This window comes from Erythrolamprus reginae, chromosome 9 (assembly GCF_031021105.1).
Source record: "Erythrolamprus reginae isolate rEryReg1 chromosome 9, rEryReg1.hap1, whole genome shotgun sequence".
In the NCBI taxonomy this organism is placed as follows: domain Eukaryota; kingdom Metazoa; phylum Chordata; class Lepidosauria; order Squamata; family Dipsadidae; genus Erythrolamprus; species Erythrolamprus reginae.
The window spans coordinates 46,542,068-46,560,896 of record NC_091958.1 but is presented as its reverse complement, the minus strand read 5'-3'; the positions used below and the strand labels follow the sequence as shown (position 1 = coordinate 46,560,896).

At 41.8% G+C, this 18,829-nt stretch overlaps 1 protein-coding gene across 4 annotated transcripts in view; it reads right to left on the bottom strand.

Moving 5' to 3' along the window:
- Positions 1 to 497: 497 nt before the first annotated feature.
- MRTFB (myocardin related transcription factor B) overlaps positions 498 to 18,829 on the bottom strand; it is a 114,045-nt gene continuing 95,713 nt past the window's right edge. For all 4 annotated transcript variants that reach the window (XM_070761111.1, XM_070761112.1, XM_070761113.1 and 1 more), the window contains 6 exons: positions 17,222 to 18,223; positions 15,235 to 15,378; positions 14,226 to 14,381; positions 10,260 to 10,397; positions 4,984 to 5,044; positions 498 to 1,175 (listed from right to left, as the gene is read on the bottom strand). In XM_070761111.1, coding sequence (XP_070617212.1) covers positions 643 to 1,175; positions 4,984 to 5,044; positions 10,260 to 10,397; positions 14,226 to 14,381; positions 15,235 to 15,378; positions 17,222 to 18,223 — 2,034 coding nt within the window. In that variant the 3' untranslated portion in view covers positions 498 to 642. The remainder of the gene's footprint in view (positions 1,176 to 4,983; positions 5,045 to 10,259; positions 10,398 to 14,225; positions 14,382 to 15,234; positions 15,379 to 17,221; positions 18,224 to 18,829) is intronic.

The window sequence follows — 18,829 nt, the reverse complement described above, 5'->3', positions numbered from 1 at the left end:
TCTATGCATTCTTATAAGAGAAAGAGCTGCTCTGAATAGAACGGGGCTTATTTCTGAATAAAGGTGCATAGGATTTAGCAGATAAATAAACGTAGGTAGGTAGGTAGGTAGGTAGGAAGGAAGGAAGGAAGGAAGGAAGGAAGGAAGGAAGGAAGGAAGGAAGGAAGGAAGGAAGGAAGGAAGGAAGATCTGTTCGTCTAACTAGTGAGAGAAAGGAGCTTTTTAAATCATGAAGAAATCCAAACAGCGTCTAGTTTCATCCTTTTATAAAATCCCATTGGTTTTTTACCTCTTTCAAAAGCTTTCCCACCATGTAACTGAAAGCTTTGACGGAAAGTTGCTACAGCATTGTTCTTAAGCCAAAAGGTTTGCTCTCAACGTGCCCACTCACCTGAATCGTTGCTCGTGACACGTTCTCATAACCTTACAGTAATCGCAATCCTTTCTCGTGGGAACACTCTCAATCTTTTTTATTTAAAAACCCTTATGCTCTGTGATTTTTATTTTTATTTTTAAATACCTAAGATAATTATAGAGATGAGCTTGAAAAACAAAGGGAGAGGGAAACAATGGACCTTATTGTAAGTGGAGCTTTTAAAAACATGGTCGAGTCCGGTTCTGCCTTTTTCTTTTTCTCCCAGTTTAATCCCACTGCAACTGCAGATCTTGTGGATCAAGGAAATCTGTTGAAAACATGCTGGGAGCCGTTGAGCTGAGCGGCGTCAATCCCGATGAAGCATTTGGCATGGTGAGGTCTAACCACTCCATATTGTCTAAATTTGGGTCTGGGAGGTCAAGGGACAAACACGAGCTGGGGGTGAACTGTGAATCAGAGGTCTCCATTGGGGAGGGAGAGTGGTCTAGTATCCCAGAATGATTCAGGAGGTCATTGTGTAGGTCCTCGATAACCGAGAACGGTTCCTTGTCCATGTTACTGCTCGTCAGGTGAGGCATCCCGTTCCCTGAGGGTAGCGCGCCTTCCAAAAGAGCTTCCAACTGGTTCTCCAGAGATAAAGCGAAATTGCTGGTGGGTTCTAAGGAGAGAGGGGGGGCCATTTGGACTTGTGGGGGTGGACGTGACACCACGGTGTTGACTGGCATTGTGGTGATGTTGGCGGTAACCGGCCTCATTTTGGAAATCAGAGAAGGTTCCTCCTTCATAGGCATAGAGATCTCTGTAGGAAAGACAATGGCAGATAAATCAGATTTTTTTTTTAAAAAAAATGTTTTTATCCAGTCTTTATTGTTTTTTATAAAAACTTAATGCTCCTTCTTCCTCCTGTTTTCTCCACGACAACTTATTTATTTATTTATTCAATTTTTTATGCCGCCCTTCTCCTTACACTCAGGGTGGCTTACAACATGGTAGCAATAGCACTTTTTAACAGAGCTAGGCTATTGCCCCCACAATCCGGGTCCTCATTTTACCCACCTTGGAAGGATGGAAGGATGAGTCAACCTTGAGCCGGTGATGAGATTTGAACCGCTGACCTTCATATCTACAGTCAGCTTCAGTGGCCTGCAGTACAGCACTCTACCTGCTACACCACCCCGGCTCATTACTCTTTGATGTGGGTTGGGATGACAGAGAGGGACTTGCTGAAAGTCATTCAACCAACTTTCATATCTAAGGTAAGACTAGAACTCATGGTCACCCAGCTGGTTTTCAAGGCCTAAGGTGGGACTAGAACTCACAGTCTCCTAGTGAGTGTCCCGAAGTCATCCAGCAAGTTTTCATGCCTAAAATTGGAAGTAGAACTCATGTCTCTTGGTTTCTAATCTGATGCCTTAATCACTAGACCAAACCAGCTCTATATTTCACTGAATCCATAAAGTAAAAAGGAAAGAAGTCATTTCAGTGGATTCCTTTAAGAAAATACATTATCACTCAGTGAACTTTCATTACTTTTAAGTCCCTCAGTCAATCTTTACACCTGTTACTTTGTTATAAATTCATTCATTCATTCATTCATTCATTTATTTAATTTGATTTTTATGCCGCCCTTCTCCTTAGACTCAGGGCAGCTTACAACATGTTAGCAATAGCACTTTTGAACAGAGCCAGCCTATTTTGCCTCCACAATTCAGGTCCTCATTTTACCCACCTCGGAAGGAGGGAAGGCTGAGTCAACCTTGAGCCGGTGGTGAGATTTAAACCGCTGACCGGCAGATCTACAGTCAGCTTCAGTGGCCTGCAGTACAACACTCTACCTGCTGTGCCACCCCGGCTCCCCTAACTTACAAGGCAAGATCAGACCAACAATATCAGTATAAAAAGGATTACTACTTTGTGGCAAGCTTTCTATTAAGGGAAACCATTTGGAACTATAACCCATGAATTAAAATGGATTTCTGTTTATTATGAAACAGATAACTATTTCAGTGAATCAATTATTTCATATATTTTTTCAGCTTAGGTCCATGAACCACTATACTAACTGAATGGGCACAATCTCTCTATTCAGAACAGCAGATTTTAAAAAAATGATTTGAATCAAAGAAACATGGTGTAATTACCCCTCCATTTGCAGGTTAAAGAATTATCAATAATTGTTTGATCTATGACAGAGATTAGGACCAAGCCAAACTAGAAACATAGAAGACTGACGGCAGAAAAAGACCTCATGGTCCATCTAGTCTGCCCTTATACTATTTCCTGTATTTTATCTTACAATGGATATATGTTTATCCCAGGCATGTTTAAATTCAGTTACTGTGGATTTACCAACCACGTCTGCTGGAAGTTTGTTCCAAGGATCTACTACTCTTTCAGTAAAATAATATTTTCTCATGTTGCTTTTGATCTTTCCCCCAACTCACTTCAGATTGTGTCCCCTTGTTCTTGTGTTCACTTTCCTATTAAAAACACTTCCCTCCTGGACCTTATTTAACCCTTTAACAGATTTAAATGTTTCGATCATGTCCCCCCTTTTCCTTCTGTCCTCCAGACTATACAGATTGAGTTCATGAAGTCTTTCCTGATACGTTTTATGCTTAAGACCTTCCACCATTCTTGTAGCCCGTCTTTGGACCCGTTCAATTTTGTCAATATCTTTTTGTAGGTGAGGTCTCCAGAACTGAACACAGTATTCCAAATGTGGTCTCACCAGCGCTCTATATAAGGGGATCACAATCTCCCTCTTCCTGCTTGTTATACCTCTAGCTATGCAGCCAAGAATCCTACATGCTTTTCCAACCGCCCGACCACACTGCTCACCCATTTTGAAACTGTCAGAAATCACTACCCCTAAATCCTTCTCTTCTCAAGTTTTTGCTAACACAGAACTGCCAATGCAAAACTGATATGGTTTTTCGATTATAAGGATGCCCATTTTGCTGCTTTCCTCACAATGCTGAATCAAAAAAACAAGTTTTATCCCCGGCTTCAGATTCTGTTATGTTCAAAAACTAACCCAACAGTAGGGATCCTGATTCAGATGTTATATTAATCCACAATTGGAGGTTTCATACTCTTGTTTAATCACTTCTCCTGCCCAGCATGAATTGCCATGTTTGATCTCTCTGAATCAGCCAAAACACGGCAGGATTTCAAAATGGTCCATCTACAGTTGTTTATTGGTATTCTATCCAGCCACAGAACATTGTGAAAACCTCTGGCCTTCAGCCTGCCTGTTACAGTCAAAACATGAGGTCTTGGCGGAATCACTGGTTACCACTTCCAGTTCAAATGATTCACTTTCAGAAACTGCCAAAATGCCCCTAGAACGGTATGATTTATGAGGTTTGGCATGGTCCAGAGGCAACAATGTTCTGTTCCTGTATTAATTTTGCACTTCTATAAATTCCGTCCAGTAAATTGTTCCACCAGTAAAATAAAAGCAATAGATTCTATTTCTTATTCCTTAGACCAGTGTTTTTCAACCAGTGTGCCGAGCGCACACTAGTGTGCCGTGAGACATGGTCAGGTGTGCCGTGAAGCTCAGAGAGAGAAAGAAAGCAAGAGAGAAAGAAAGCAAGAGAGAGAGAGAGAAAGAAAGCAAAAGAGAGAAAGAGAACAAGAAAGAGAGAGAAAGCAAGAGAGAGAGAGAAAGAGAACAAGAGAAAACAAGCTAGAGAGAGAGAAAGAGAGAGAAAGAAAGCAATAGAGAGAAAGAGAGGGAGGGAAGGAGAGAGAAAGACATAGAGGGAGGGAGGGAGAAAGAAAGAGAGCAAAAAAGAGAGGAAGGAAGAGAAAGAAAGAGGGATGGAGAAAGAAGGAAGGGAGAGAAAGAGGGAGGGAGAGAGAAATAGAGCGAAAGGGAGGAAGAGAGAGAGAATTTTTTTGTCCAAACTTTTTGTAGCCCCCACCCTCCCCCCGCTCAATGTGCCCCAGGATTTCGTAAATGTAAAAAATGTGCCGCGGCTCAAAAAAGGTTGAAAATCACTGCCTTAGAACACTCCTAACGTGGTCCTCTATGTTAGAGGTCTTCAAACTTTAAGACTTGTTGACTTCAATTCCCAGAATTCTCCAGCCACAAATTGTGAGTCCACAAATCTTAAATTTTCCAGGTTTGAAGACCTCTGCTCTAGATTAAAGGCGTTCAAAAATCAGTTCCCCAAATACAGGTAGCCCTTGTGCTATTATGAACCCAATTTCTATTGATGAGTGAGATGCTTGTTAAATGAGTTTTGGCCCATTTAAAGACGTTTCTTGCCACAGCTGTTAAGGGAATCACTGAAGTTGTTAGGTTAGCAACCTGGTTGTTAAGTGAATCTGGCTTCCTCATGGACTTTTGCTTTTCAGAAGGTGCCAAGAGGTGATCACAGGATCCTGGGACACGGCAACCCATCATAAATATGAGTCAGTTGCTATGGGTCAGTGTTTTTATCATCGTGGGGATGCCACAGTGGTCGCTAGTATGAAAAACAGTCATAAGTCACTTCTTCCAGTGCCCTTGTAACCGTTATTACAACTGTTATTACGAACTGTTATGAGTTGAGGTCTACCAGTAGAGTCATGTGGTCTATCTCAGTGCATCTCACCTCCGCTCTTAATGAGGATATCAAAAAGATCATCCATCTGCTGGCTGTGGGCACTGGAAATCTGTTAACAAAGAAAAAAAATCTTGTTTACTTTATCATACCATTGCCCAAAGTACAAAGTTGATTGTTATTCTACATGGCATTGGGCCAGAATACATCCGGAACCGCCTTCTACTGCACGAATCCCAGCGGCCGATAAAGTCCCACAGAGTTGGCCTTCTCCAGGTCCCATCGACCAAACAATGTCGTTTGGCAGGCCCCAGGGGAAGAGCCTTCTCTGTGGCGGCCCCGGCCCTCTGGAATCAACTCCCCCCAGAGATTAGAACGGCCCCCACCCTCCTTGTCTTATGCAAATTACTCAACACCCACCTTTGTCACCAGGCATGGGGGAGTTAGGATATTCCTTCCCCATGGCCATTACAAGTTATGCATGGTATGTTTGTGTGTATGTTTGGTTTTTTATAATAAGGGTTTTTAGTTGTTTTATTAAATTGGATTGTCACATGTTGTTTTTTTATCATTGTTGTTAGCCGCCCCGAGTCTGCGGAGAGGGGCGGCATACAAATCCAATAAATAATAATAATAATAATAATAATAATAATAATAATAATAATAATAATAATAATATCTCAGTGATGCATTCTATGTTTGTATTTAAGTCTTTCTGAGAAAAACCTGTCTTCTAGCATACAAAAAAGGTGTACTATGTGACTGGTAGTAGAAATCAAAATAACAGGATACAGCGAGGAACATCTGTTCAAAGCATGTCCATTACAGCACTAATTACATAGAGAAAAGACAGCAAGCATTCTCCCTGCTAGCATCAGTTGAATAGAATAGAATAGAATAGAATAGAATATCTTTATTGGCCAGGTGTGATTGGACAGACAAGGAATTTGTCTTGGTGCAGATGCTCTCAGCGTACATAAAAGAAAAAGATGCATTTGTCAAGAATCATGTGGTACAACACTTAATGATTGTCATAGGGGTCAAATAAGCAATGAAGAAATAATCAATATTAATAAAAATCTTAGGATACAACAACAAGTTACAGTCATACAATCCTAAGTGGGAGGAAAAGGATGATAGGAATGATGAGAAAAAATTAGTAGAAATAGAAGTGCAGACTTAGTAAAAAGTTTGACAATGTTGATGGAAATATTTGTTTAGTAGAGTGATGGCGTTCGGGGGAAAAATGTTCATGTGTCTAGTTGTCTTGGTGTGCAGTGCTCTGTAGCGACGTTTTGATCGAAACATGATCGAAATATTTAAATATATTAAAGGGTTAAATAAGGTCCAGGAGGGAAGTGTTTTTAATAGGAAAGTGAACACAAGAACAAGGGGACACAATCTGAAGTTAGTTGGGGGAAAGATCAAAAGCAACATGAGAAAATATTATTTCACTGAAAGAGTAGTAGATCCTTGGAACAAACTTCCAGCAGACGTGGTAGATAAATCCACAGTAACTGAATTTAAACATGCCTGGGATAAACATATATCCATCCTAAGATAAAATACAGGAAATAGTATAAGGGCAGACTAGATGGACCATGAGGTCTTTTTCTGCCGTCAGACTTCTATGTTTCTATGTTTGAGGGTAGGAGTTGAAGCAGTTTATGTCCAGGATGCTCATGAAGTATACAGGTCCTCAATAGAAGGCAGGTTGGCAGCAATTGTTTTTCTGCAGTTCTGATTCTCCTCTGAAGTCTGTGTCGGTCTTGTTGGGTTGCAGAACCAAACTAGACAGTTATAGAGGTGCAGATAGGTAAGCTGCTTTTCTGCAGGGAATTGTCCAGGTGCACTGACCTTTGCCCAAATTTTCATATTGTTCTGGCGTGTGGAATTACTGAAGGAAAGTTCACACCCCTGGATGACCATGGAAGCTCATGCCATGAATGAAATACTCTCATCCATTCTTCTTCTTCTTGTGCCATATCCATCATCGGATGTTGGCAATCATGCTGGCAATCCTATTTTGATCGACAGCCACATGGAAAAGTACTATTGAGATTAGTCCAAATCAAATTTTGAAGCCATGAGGTTCTTCTTCTGGCTCATTTGCCTTCAATCTATCCTTGGAAGCATGCCATATTTTTCCAGGTGTCACATCACATGTCCAAAATAATCTAACTTTTGTTTTTTGATGATTTCCTTTGACTTTCTCAGGTGGTAACTCTCATCCATGCTTGTTCCCAATAAGTTTAAGTTTAAGTTTAATCAGATTTGTATGCCGCCCCTCTCCGCAGACTCGGGGCGGATCACAGCAATAGCAATACAATGTAAGACAAATCCAATATTTAAATTAATTTAAAAAACACCACAAATTAAAACCAATCATACACACTAGCGTACCATGCATAAATTTTATAAGCCTAGGGGGAGGGAACATGTCAATTCCCCCATGACTGACGACAGAGGTGGGTTTTAAGGAGCTTACGAAAGGCTAGGAGGGTGGGGGCAACTCTGATATCTGGGGGGAGTTGGTTCCAAAGGGTCGGGGCCGCCACAGAGAAGGCTCTTCCCCTGGGTCCCGCCAAACGACATTGTTTAGTTGACGGGACCCGGAGAAGGCCAACTCTGTGGGACCTAACTGGTCGCTGGGATTCGTGCGGCAGAAGGCGGTCCCGGAGATATTCTGGTCCAGTGCCATGAAGGGCTTTATAGGTCCTTATCGTTTGGCAGGACCCAGGGGAAGAGCCTTCTCTGTGGCGGCCCCGGCCCTTTGGAACCAACTGCTCCCAGAGATTAGAATTGCTCCCACCCTCCTCGCCTTTCGTAAGCTTCTTAAAACCCACCTCTGCCGTCAGGCATGGGGGAACTGAGATATTCTTTCCCCCTAGGCCTTTACAATTTACGCATGTTATGTCTGTATGTATGTTTGGTTTTTATAATAAGGCTTTTTTTAGTTATTTTAGTATTGGATTGGATTGTTACATGTTGTTTTTATCATTGTTGTTAGCCGCCCCCGAGTCTACGGAGAGGGGCGGCATACAAATCAAATCAAATCAAATCAATCAATAAATAAATATTGATTGCAAGACTCTACCTTGCCAGTAAATTCACACTGGCATCCTTAATATTAGTCAGTCCATATCCCAAACTGGAAAACAGCCTTATCTGAAAGCTTCACTCATCTTCTAATGAAACAAAATCATTGAGAATAGTAGTTAGACCAGTTGTATTGTGTACTACAGGACTTATTTTTTGAATTGGCCTTTCATTTGATCCGACCCCTTTAATTTCAGAATTGGTTGTGAAGCTGCCCAGCCAGATAATTGTAATTTTTAGCCTTCTGGCCAATAACTAACTTTTGTTAGTTATTGGCCAGAAGACTAAAAAGGAGGGAGAAAAGGAGGGAGCAAAGAAAAATTCAAAAATTCAAAGAAAAACAAGAGGCACAAAAATTTAAAAGTTCTTTTGTTAGAAATGGAGTTAAATTCTCTTTCAAGAAATGGAGTTAAATTCTCTTTCAACTGGCAAACTCAATTTAGTAATTGCAGCTGAAAAGCTTTTCATGTAAAACGCCCTTCCAGCTGGTGGTTTTAGCAAAACTTGGCAGATTTTTCACCGGCGTTGAGGAGAGGAGGAGCAAGCTGAAGTAGTTGGATCAGCAAAGTCAGACAAAATACCGTTTCTCTTGCACTGAACCCAACAAGCAGCATTTGTCATGAACTGCCAAGCAGAATTTCTTGCTGAAGCAAACTAATATCTGGCTTCCTATCCCACCCTCGCCTCCAAGCTGATCTATAAAGAAAGCTCCTTATTCTCTTTGATCCTTGACAGCCTTTTTTTAAAAAATCCATTGCCAAACTGGCTGGCTGAGACTTTTAAAAAGTCATATTCCATCAGCTATATTCATGAGTAAGCAAGATATTTTATTTTGTCACACTCGCCTTGTCCTTAAATGACCTTGCTTTTCTCCCCTTAACACATTTTTAGTCTCCCTTACAAAGAAAACTCACTTTGGGGTTTTTTTCCTCCCCTGATGAAGGAGAAGTTGAGCCAAACCCCATTTCCATGGTTTGGCATGGTTTATCAACGCCTGCCCTTTGGGGGAATGTTGACATGGTGGACTTTCTCGAAACTGACTTGCCTTAAGATAGAAACATAGAAGACTGACCGCAGAAAAAGACCTCATGGTCCATCTAGTCTGCCCTTATACTATTTCCTGTATTTTATCTTACAATGGATATATGTTTATCCCAGGCATGTTTAAATTCAGTTACTGTGGATTTACCAACCACGTCTGCTGGAAGTTTGTTCCAAGGATCTACTACTCTTTCAGTGAAATAATATTTTCTCACGTTGCTTTTGATCTTTCCCCCAACTAACTTCAGATTGTGTCCTATTAAAAACACTTCTTGGGAAAATTGCAAATTATGCACCTTCGAGTCTGTTTTATTTTATTTATTTATTTATTTATTTTGTCCAATACACAATGAGGGTTTTAGTGAGTATATATCAATGTACACATAGTAAAATACATGATGAAGGTTATAGAGGAGATACTCATAGTAAAATATATCTAAGAAAGAATAGAAAAGAAGATATAGGAATAGAATATATAGGAATAGAATATATAGAATATATAGAATATAGTAACAGAATATATATATATATATATATATATATATATATATATATATATATATACACACATACATACACACACACACACACACACACACACACACACACACACACACACACATATATATATATATATATATATATATATATATATATATATATATATATATATATATAGGAATAGAGTATATCATGAAAGAATAGAAGAAGAGATATAGGATATATAGGAGAGTAATAGGACAGGGGACGGAAGGCACTCTAGTGCACTTGTACTCGGCCCTTACTGACCTCTTAGGAATCTGGATAGGTCAACCGTAGATAATCTAAGGGTAAAGTGTTGGGGGTTTGGGGATGACACTATGGAGTCCGGTAATGAGTTCCACGCTTCGACAACTCTGTTACTGAAGTCATATTTTTTACAGTCAAGTTTGGATCGGTTAATATTAAGTTTAAATCTGTTGTGTGCTCTTGTGTTGTTGTGGTTGAAGCTGAAGTAGTCGCCGACAGGCAGGACGTTGCAGCATATGATCTTGTGGGCAATACTTTTGTTTAGGACTGAGCAGCAATGAAGTCAGAGCAAATGGAAGGGCTCACATTGCATCTCTTTTATTGATTCCTTAATGGAGCTGGGTGCCTCAACCAAGACATATTATAGAATAAACAAACAGGCCTGCTCTGCCACTTACTTCTCGTTGAGAAGACTGTAGGTTGCGCGTCTGTTTGATGGCTTCTTCGTAACGTGGGGGGTCTTTTGTTTTGGTTCCTGGACTGTTGAACAAGGACTGTTGCAGAAGGTATTGCTGGGACTGAGCCGGGGAAGGCGGCTGTCGGAAACAATGGATTCAGTTAGGAAACAAATGTGGCAGCAAACAGATTTTAAAATAATGTTTTTATATTTTTTTTCTATTTTTTTTATTAGTTTTCATAAAATAGACAAACAGACATACATACATTCAACATAAAAGGTGGGGATATATTTCCCCCGCTTATCTCAAAAGTATGAAGTTAAGTACATAAAAAAGAATACATAATTGAATATATAATTGAATGTTAAAAAAAAATTTGTTAAACTTTTCATTAAAGAGAGTTCTTCTCATAATAATTCTTTGTATATAAACTAATTCTAATATATTTCAAAACCAAACTTAGTTTATCTAACGCTATTATAAATGTATAAATTGTTTTGGTTATACAGTAATAGCGTTAAAATAATGTTTTTAAAGAGATTCCCACCAACTCTTCTTTTTTATTTAATTGCATTGGGCACTTACTCATTGGTCACATTTATCCTGCTTTGTTATTAAAAGCAATCTCAAATCAAGGAGATAATGTATTATAATATTTTACTAAGAGAGTGAAGGGGGGGACACAATACTCTACTTCAAGGGTCCCCAAACGTTTTACACAGGGGGCCAGTTTGAACGAATCCTTATGCACACTGCACATACCTCATTTTAAAGTAAAAAACAAAATGGGAACATACTATTTAGAGGGGGGAAAGAAGTATAAAATTCATATATGTTTATGTTTTGTTTTTAATTTTCTTTTGTTAACATTTGATTGGCTTATACAAGGTTTTCTTGGCTTATAGAAAAATGCATAAAGAAGGAAGCATTTTGGCATAATGGTTAATAAGTAAGAAATATAATTGGTGTTGTACTTTTTGAAGGAACGTTAAGGATGGAATTTAATTAAAAGAAAATGAATGTAACTAGATGACAAAATTAGAAAAAAAACTTTTGCAGCTTTTTTTCATGATTGATATTAGTTACTAACAAAATACCGCATTTTATTCATGGAAAATTAGATGGTACACTGTGTTGTTTGAATGCATATTAAGAGGGGAAAAAAATACACACACACACACACCCCGCGGGCCGGATAAAGGGCCTCAACGGGCCATAGTTTGGGGACCACTGCTCTACTTCTCTTCTAAGATAAGCATGAGGTCTGCAACAAGCAGACACATGGAATCTCCTACACACAAGGGGTTTGTTCTTTTTCCATTCCATCCTGAGGTTTAATCAAAACAGCTTCTACTGTACCATTCCTAAAGGGAAATTTTATTTTTTCCTCTCAAACCTGAATGCTATGCAGAGGATGAATTAACTGGCAAGTTAACTCCTCCTTCCCTGAGCACTACAAAGGCATCAAATCATCCGTTTTCCTAACCACCTTTCTCCTTTCGAGTCACTCTCGACTCCTGGCAAACTAGAGGACAAAGTCCCTGTGGTTTTCTCGCAACATTTCTCTGAACTGGTTTGCCATTGCTTCTTTCCTAGGGCTGGGAGGGCATGACTGGTCCAAAATCACCAGTGGCTTCGATAAACCAGGACTAGAATTCAGGATTCCCTGTTCTTGCTTCAACACTTCAATATCTACACCAAATAGTCTCTTACATTAGGCATTAAGAATGGAACCCAGCAGCTTTTTCCGACTATTAAGAGAGACCGTGGTGGTGCAATGGTTAGAATAGAGTACTGCAGGCTAACTTTATTCACAATGTGCAGTTCAATCCTGACCTGCTCAAGGTTGACTCAGCCTTCCATCCTTCTGAGGTGGGTAAAATGAGGGCCAGATTGTTCAGGGAAAGTGGTATAAAAGTCTAAGTGCTCTTGCTATTCCCCATAGTCACATGATCAAAATCCATTTGTTTGGCAACTGGCATTTATCCCGGATTTAGGCAGTCACAATTTGCAACCTTCCTAGCCAGCTTCTGACAAGCGAAGCTAACGGGGAAAGTCAAATTGGCTTAATCACCACGTGATTCATTTAACAGCTGCAATGATTCGCTTAACAACTGTGGGGCGGGGGGGAAGGCAAAATTGATTGCAACTGCCTTACTTAGCAATGGGAATTCTGGTTTGTTTGTTTGTTTATTTGATTGATTGATTAATTGATTGATTTTTATGCCGCCCTTCTCCTTAGACTCAGGGCGGCTTGCAACATGTTAGCAATAGCACTTTTTAACAGAGCCGGCATATTGCCCCCACAATCCGGGTCCTCATTTTACCCACTTCGGAAGGATGGAAGGCTGAGTCAACCTTGAGCCGGTGATGAGATTTGAACCGCTGACCTTCAGATCTACAGTCAGCTTCAGTGTCCTGCAGTACAGTACTCTACCTGCTGCGCCACCCCGGCTCATGGTTCCGATTGTGATCCTAAGTCAAGGACTACCTGTACAATTCTCACCATTACCTCTTAACACGTCTGAAGTGGTCTAAGTTGTGAGCCGCCCCGAGTCTGCGGAGAGGGGCGGCATACAAATCTAAATAAATTAAACTAAACTAAACTAAACTAACTAAGTGCTATTGCTTTTCTAAGTGTGCAAGACGCTTTTGTGTACATGCAAGAGCTTTGAGGCCTGGGACAATGCTTACCTCTAGCATGATGATGGTGAACCTATGACACACATGCCACGGGTGGCACGCAGAGCCATATTGGAGGGCATGAGAGGCTTTGTCCTATGTCAGCTCAAGTGCCCATGTGCATGCTGGCCAGCTCATTTTCAGCCTTGGGGAAGGCTGTTTCACCCTCCGGAGACTTCAGGGAAGCCCTGGAGTGCAAAAAGTGGTCCAACAGGCAAACCAGAGGTCCCTTTTTCCAAATGTCTGGTTTGTCCATTGGATCGGTTTTTTCACCATCCCAGGCTTCAGTGAGGCCTGTACGCCTGCGCGGGGTTGTGTGTATGCACAGAGATCAGTACGTGTTGTGGTTAGCTCTGGCCCAGCTACTGCCCCAAGGACCGTGGATGTGGGGGAGACATCCACATGCCGCAGGCCTGTTTTGCTCCCGTTGGAATCTGATGATGAAGGCTCCTCTGACCAAGAAGACATGAGTGACAGGGAGGAGGAGAGTGTGGCAGACAGCTCAGAAGGAGATCAATTATCTTTCTCCTCCTTGGATTCAGAACAAGAGTTAATGATACAGCCACGCATGCGGAGAGCGATGCATAGGCAGCAACAACTGAGAGATTATTATCAAAGAAAATGAGGCCACCTGTGGTTGGGTGGGACTGTGGTAATTAGTGAGGCTGCTATAAATAGCAGCCTGTGGGTTTAGCCCTTGTGGAGGATTATCTGATCGTTGTGTTTTGTGCCTGCCTTGTTTTTCCCCACTTTGAAACTAAAGCAGAGCAAAGGGTGTTTCACTTTGTGAAAGAAGAAGGACTGTGAATTGCCTCACAGCTACAAGCTAAGTATCTCAGAACTGATAAGGGACTTGTACAAATTATCAGTTTGTTTAGAGACGAGTGCTCTTTGCTATACAAAAAGAGTGCTTAGTTTATTTGAATTTTCTGTATAAACAACATTGTTTTGAATTTTCAAATGTGTGTCTGAAATTTGTATCTGTGAATTTTCGGGAGGATTCTACCAGAGAGCTCGACAGAACAGTATGGGGGAGGGGGAATGAGTGTGGGTATATGTGGGTGCACATCCACACACCCTTTTGGCACACGAACCAAAAAAGGTTCACCGTCGCTGCTCTAGCATATGGTACAATGTGAGCTAGAACAAGCATCCTCTGGGCTTAAGAGGTAATCACCAACACTGCAAACAGGTGTGTTGCGTTCATCATAGATGGGCTGTCTGAAGCCTCTGAGCAATGCCCTGTTGGCGGGACAGGTTTCCACAATGGAGAACAAGCTCTACCTTCTGAAGAGGGTTCGGTCCATTTTGCACTAAGGGTGCTTGGTTCCCTGAGTGAGGCGTCGTATTTGATGCTGGCTTAAACAAAGGTTGCTGAAGGTTTGTAGCAGACGGGTTCTGATAGGAAAATACTGTGTTAGGTGAGGTAGGAGGAAATACCTGCAAAAAACAACAACATACAGTGTTGAACAAACCCTATATAAATATATTTAAACTAAAATATGCAGGGTGGATAGCAACAGCTAATATTTATAGCATAATAATAAAACTTAAATTGAGTTCAATCAGCCCAGAAAAGAATCCAAGTATTTTCCTTAAGAAATCCCAAAGATGCTTTTTTTCAAGAGGCAACTGGACTTTCTTGTTTTTCTTGCAAGATGTTTCACTTTCCATCCAAGAAGTTTTTTCTGCTGTGACTGGATGGTGCAGAATGGAAGGACATCCAGTCAGAGCCGAATAAGTTTCTTGGACCCAAGAAAGTCCAGTTGCTTTTTGGGAGGGGGAAAAAACCATGACCTGCATGACTAAAATGAGGACAGAGATTGTTAGGGGCAACAGGCTGAGTCTGTAAACTGCTTAGAGAGGCTGTAAAGCACTGTGAAACTGTATTAAGTCTAAGTACTATTGCTCCTTCCTTCCTTTCCTTTCCTTTCCTTCCATCCATCCATCCATCCATCCATCGTGTGCAATGATTAGAATACAGTATTGCAAGCTAACTCTGCCAACTTCCAGCAACTGTCCAGCTCAAGGTGACTCAGCCTTCCAGCCTTCCAGCCTTCCGAGGTAGATAAAATGATGGCCCAGATTGTTGGAGGAAATAGACTGACACTATAAACCGCTTAGAGAGGGTTGGAAAGCCCTGTGAAAGCGGTATATAAATCTAAGTGCTAAATCTACACGTTATTATTCCATCCTGGATCTTTTTTATTGAAGAATACAAGCCCACGCAAGTAATAGAATACAGAACTTTAACTACCAAGATATAATCCATCGCACATAAACTTTCACCAACCTTTCTGTTCTCTGAGGTTTGGCCAACTGCATGCTGTGGAGAAGCATTTTGTTTGGGAGCTGACATCTGCATCTGTGGTACTTTGGGGATCAAACTAGAAGTAGATACTTGTGCGATGGTTGGAATACCAACTTGTGTTTGAACCTACGGGATAAAAACGTACGGCTTCAATTTGTTGGATGCAAAACACAATTGCATTAATGTCAAGGCATTATTTTCTAATCTCAGTCTACTTCAAATGAAAAAAAATTTGCAGGACTTCTACAGTAATTAAGCCCCTCTGAAATTTCTGCACAAAACTGTAAGGAATAAAATGGGTTAATAATTATGCATCAGCTACAATATACTACCATCTGGAGAACTGGACAAATGAGGATGCCACAATAACCTCCAGCAGTTAAATTCCAAGGGAAATTTTATCATATGGAAAGTTTGTGTGCACATGGACATAAGTCTGCGGAGAGGGGCGGCATACAAATCCAATTAATAATAATAATAATAATAATAATAATAATAATAATAATAATAATAGCCTTACGATGACAAGACACTTTTTAGGGATAACATAAATAAAACTTTAGCCAAAATCAGGCACCTGTTTAATATGCTAAATGGATAAGAATTATTTTTATATCAAAGTGAGCATTTGAATTTTTGCTCACTACGTATTTGCTCCGGAAAATAGAGATAATTTAGGATTTGGGTAACCCCAGTCCCATTAATTTAGATTAGCTATTAGATACCCTATTACTATTTCAACTCCAATGAAACAAAAGCACCCTGCATTCATTTATGCCCTCGTAATTGTTCCTTCTTAGACCATATTAGAGATAATGTGAAGGCTCACCAGGTCTATGGGGAGTTGTTAAATATCCTAATTCCATGAGAGCGCATGTTACACCAGCTGTTCACAATCATGCATGCTTCTGTCAAGGGGATATTAAGAGTCGCAGTAGCACAGCGGTTAGAGTGCAGTGCTGCAGGCAACTTCTGCTGATTGCTGCCTGCCTGCAATTTGGCAGTTCGAATCTCACCAGGCTTAAGGTTGACTCAGCCTTCCATCCTTCCAAGGTGGGTAAAATGAGGACCCAGATTGTTGGGGACAATAGCTCTCTACAAGGGGCTACCTTTGAAAAGTGTTCGGAAACTTCAGATCGTGCAGAATGCAGCTGCGAGAGCAATCATGGGCTTTCCCAAATATGCCCATGTTACACCAACACTCCGCAGTCTGCATTGGTTGCCGATCAGTTTCCGATCACAATTCAAAGTGTTGGTTATGACCTATAAAGCCCTTCATGGCACCGGACCAGATTATCTCAGGGACCGCCTTCTGCTGCACGAATCCCAGTGACCAGTTAGGTCCCACAGAGTGGGTCTTCTCCGGGTCCCGTCAACTAAACAATGTCGCTTGGCAGGACCCAGGGGAAGAGCCTTCTCTGTGGCGGCCCCGGCCCTCTGGAACCAACTCCCCCCAGAGATTAGAATTGCCCCCACCCTCCTTGCCTTTCGTAAGCTGCTTAAAACCCACCACTGCCGCCAGGCATGGGGGAACTGAGATACTCTTTCCCCCTAGGCCTTTACAATTTTATGCATGGTATGTCTGTATACTGTATATGTTTGGTTTGGTAATAAGGGTTTTTAACTGTTTTAGTATTGGATTATTATTATATGCGGCATACAAATCCAATAAAAAAATAAATAAAATAGGCTGACTCAGTAAATGGCTTAGAGAGGGCTGCAAAAAGTACTGTGAAGCGTTATGTAATTCTAAGTGCTACTGATACTGCTGCTATATTAAACCATGGTTAATTTGCCTTCGGGACTAGAATCCCAAACCCCTGGATCTGTTTTTCACAAAACATAGCAGGAAGATTCCAAGTTCGTCCATAGCTTTTACTCCCCATATAACCCGGGGAGTAAAAGCTGTGGCCTTCATGAATGTCTCCTCGACTAGTAGTGGCCATCTAAGGTTGGCAGCAGAGGTTACCTGGATGTTGCTCACAGGCAGTTGCACTGAAGTGTCTGAACTTGGACCCTGCAGGGAGAGTGGCAGGAGCAGTTGGGCCGTCCCCGAGGCAGCCAGCAGAGCCTGAGGATGGGCGACGACAGCAGTTTGGGGCTGTCTCTGCGAGCTTACATAGAACTGAGACAGGATGTTCTGTGGCTCGGCTTGGGCCAAGGCTATCTCTTGCTTGACAACCACGGCCTTTTTGGCAACTAGGTTTTGGATCTCTGCTGGCCTGGGCTGCCCTAAAGCATCAGAGACCAACTGCCTTGATTCAGCGCTGTCTGCCGCGGTGCTTTCTTCCTTCACCGAGGAGCAGTTACGCTGAGGATTCAAAGCCATTGGTGAATTAGAGGCTGGAGGTTGGGCCAGCGGCTGCTGTTGATGGCTCCTCTTCTCGACCTCCAGTTGCATCTTCAGCACTTCCACCAGCTTCTGTTCTTGTTCCAGTTTTCTTTTGAGCTCCTCGATCTGCTTCTCTTTCTCTTGAAGCCTGCGGTCCTTCTCGGTGGCATCCAGGTCCATGCCGGATGCGTTTCCGGCGTCTTCCTGCGCGGCCGCTCGGAGAGGGGAAGCGCTCGGGAACTGCGATGGAGACATCATGGTCATAATTTCCGACAATGTGTCGGCCATGCTGGCATCGTCTGTTCCGAGACTGGACTGTTCCGAAGGAGAAGGGGAAGTGGGCAGAGGGGACACCACCTGTTCCAGCTGTCCTGTTTTGCTCCCGGTTCCAACAGGTGCTTTTTCTGAAGAGTTACTGGCAGCAGAATTCACTGCTGGCTTATTTAAGGACGCAGCAGGGAACGGTGTAGTGATTTCTCCAGGTTTGCTGGTTCCATTACTGAATGCAGTTCCTGTGTTACTAGTGCCAACGGAATTATTGTTAAGATCCTGATAAGGTTTCAGCCGCTCAATGAGATCCATTTTGGTTCCAGACACAGGCAATCCTCTAAGCTTTAATTCCATTTTCAGTTCAGCTACCTGAATTGGAGGAGAGGGGAAAGAGACAAAGGTTTTTTAATAGAAATGATGTCCCTAGAGCAGGGGTGTCAAATTCAAGGCTCGGGCTCAGATCTGGTGCTTAGATCTAGTCCATGGGGCCGCCCTGGAAACAACGAAGGACTGGCCCACAGTGCATCACACGACTCTCCCGAGCTCTGTTTCGGCTGCCAAAGGGTTTGCAAGAGGCAATTTTGGCCGGCAGAAGGTTGCAAGAGGCCATTGCAGATGAAAATGGAACTCGGAAGCCCATTTTCAGAGCACTCAGGCCTCCAAAGGGGCCTCCCTTCACAAGTGATGTCGAGTTGGCCAACCTACCCTGAGGTCAAACATAAACCTGATACAGCCCTCAATGAAATCAAGTTTGATACTCCTATCCTAGAATGAAGCAATCAAATGAAGAAATTACCATCAACAGATGCAATACCACCAGCAATGTATTGTTTGCTTGAATCCCGCAGAATAAAACTGAGAAGTATAATGTGCTCTGAATAATGGGCATGAAGTATTAAAGTTACCAGAAGCAATGGGGCCATGTGGGTCCTGCCTAAACAAATATTCAAACTCCGGGCTTTGTTTGAGACTTCC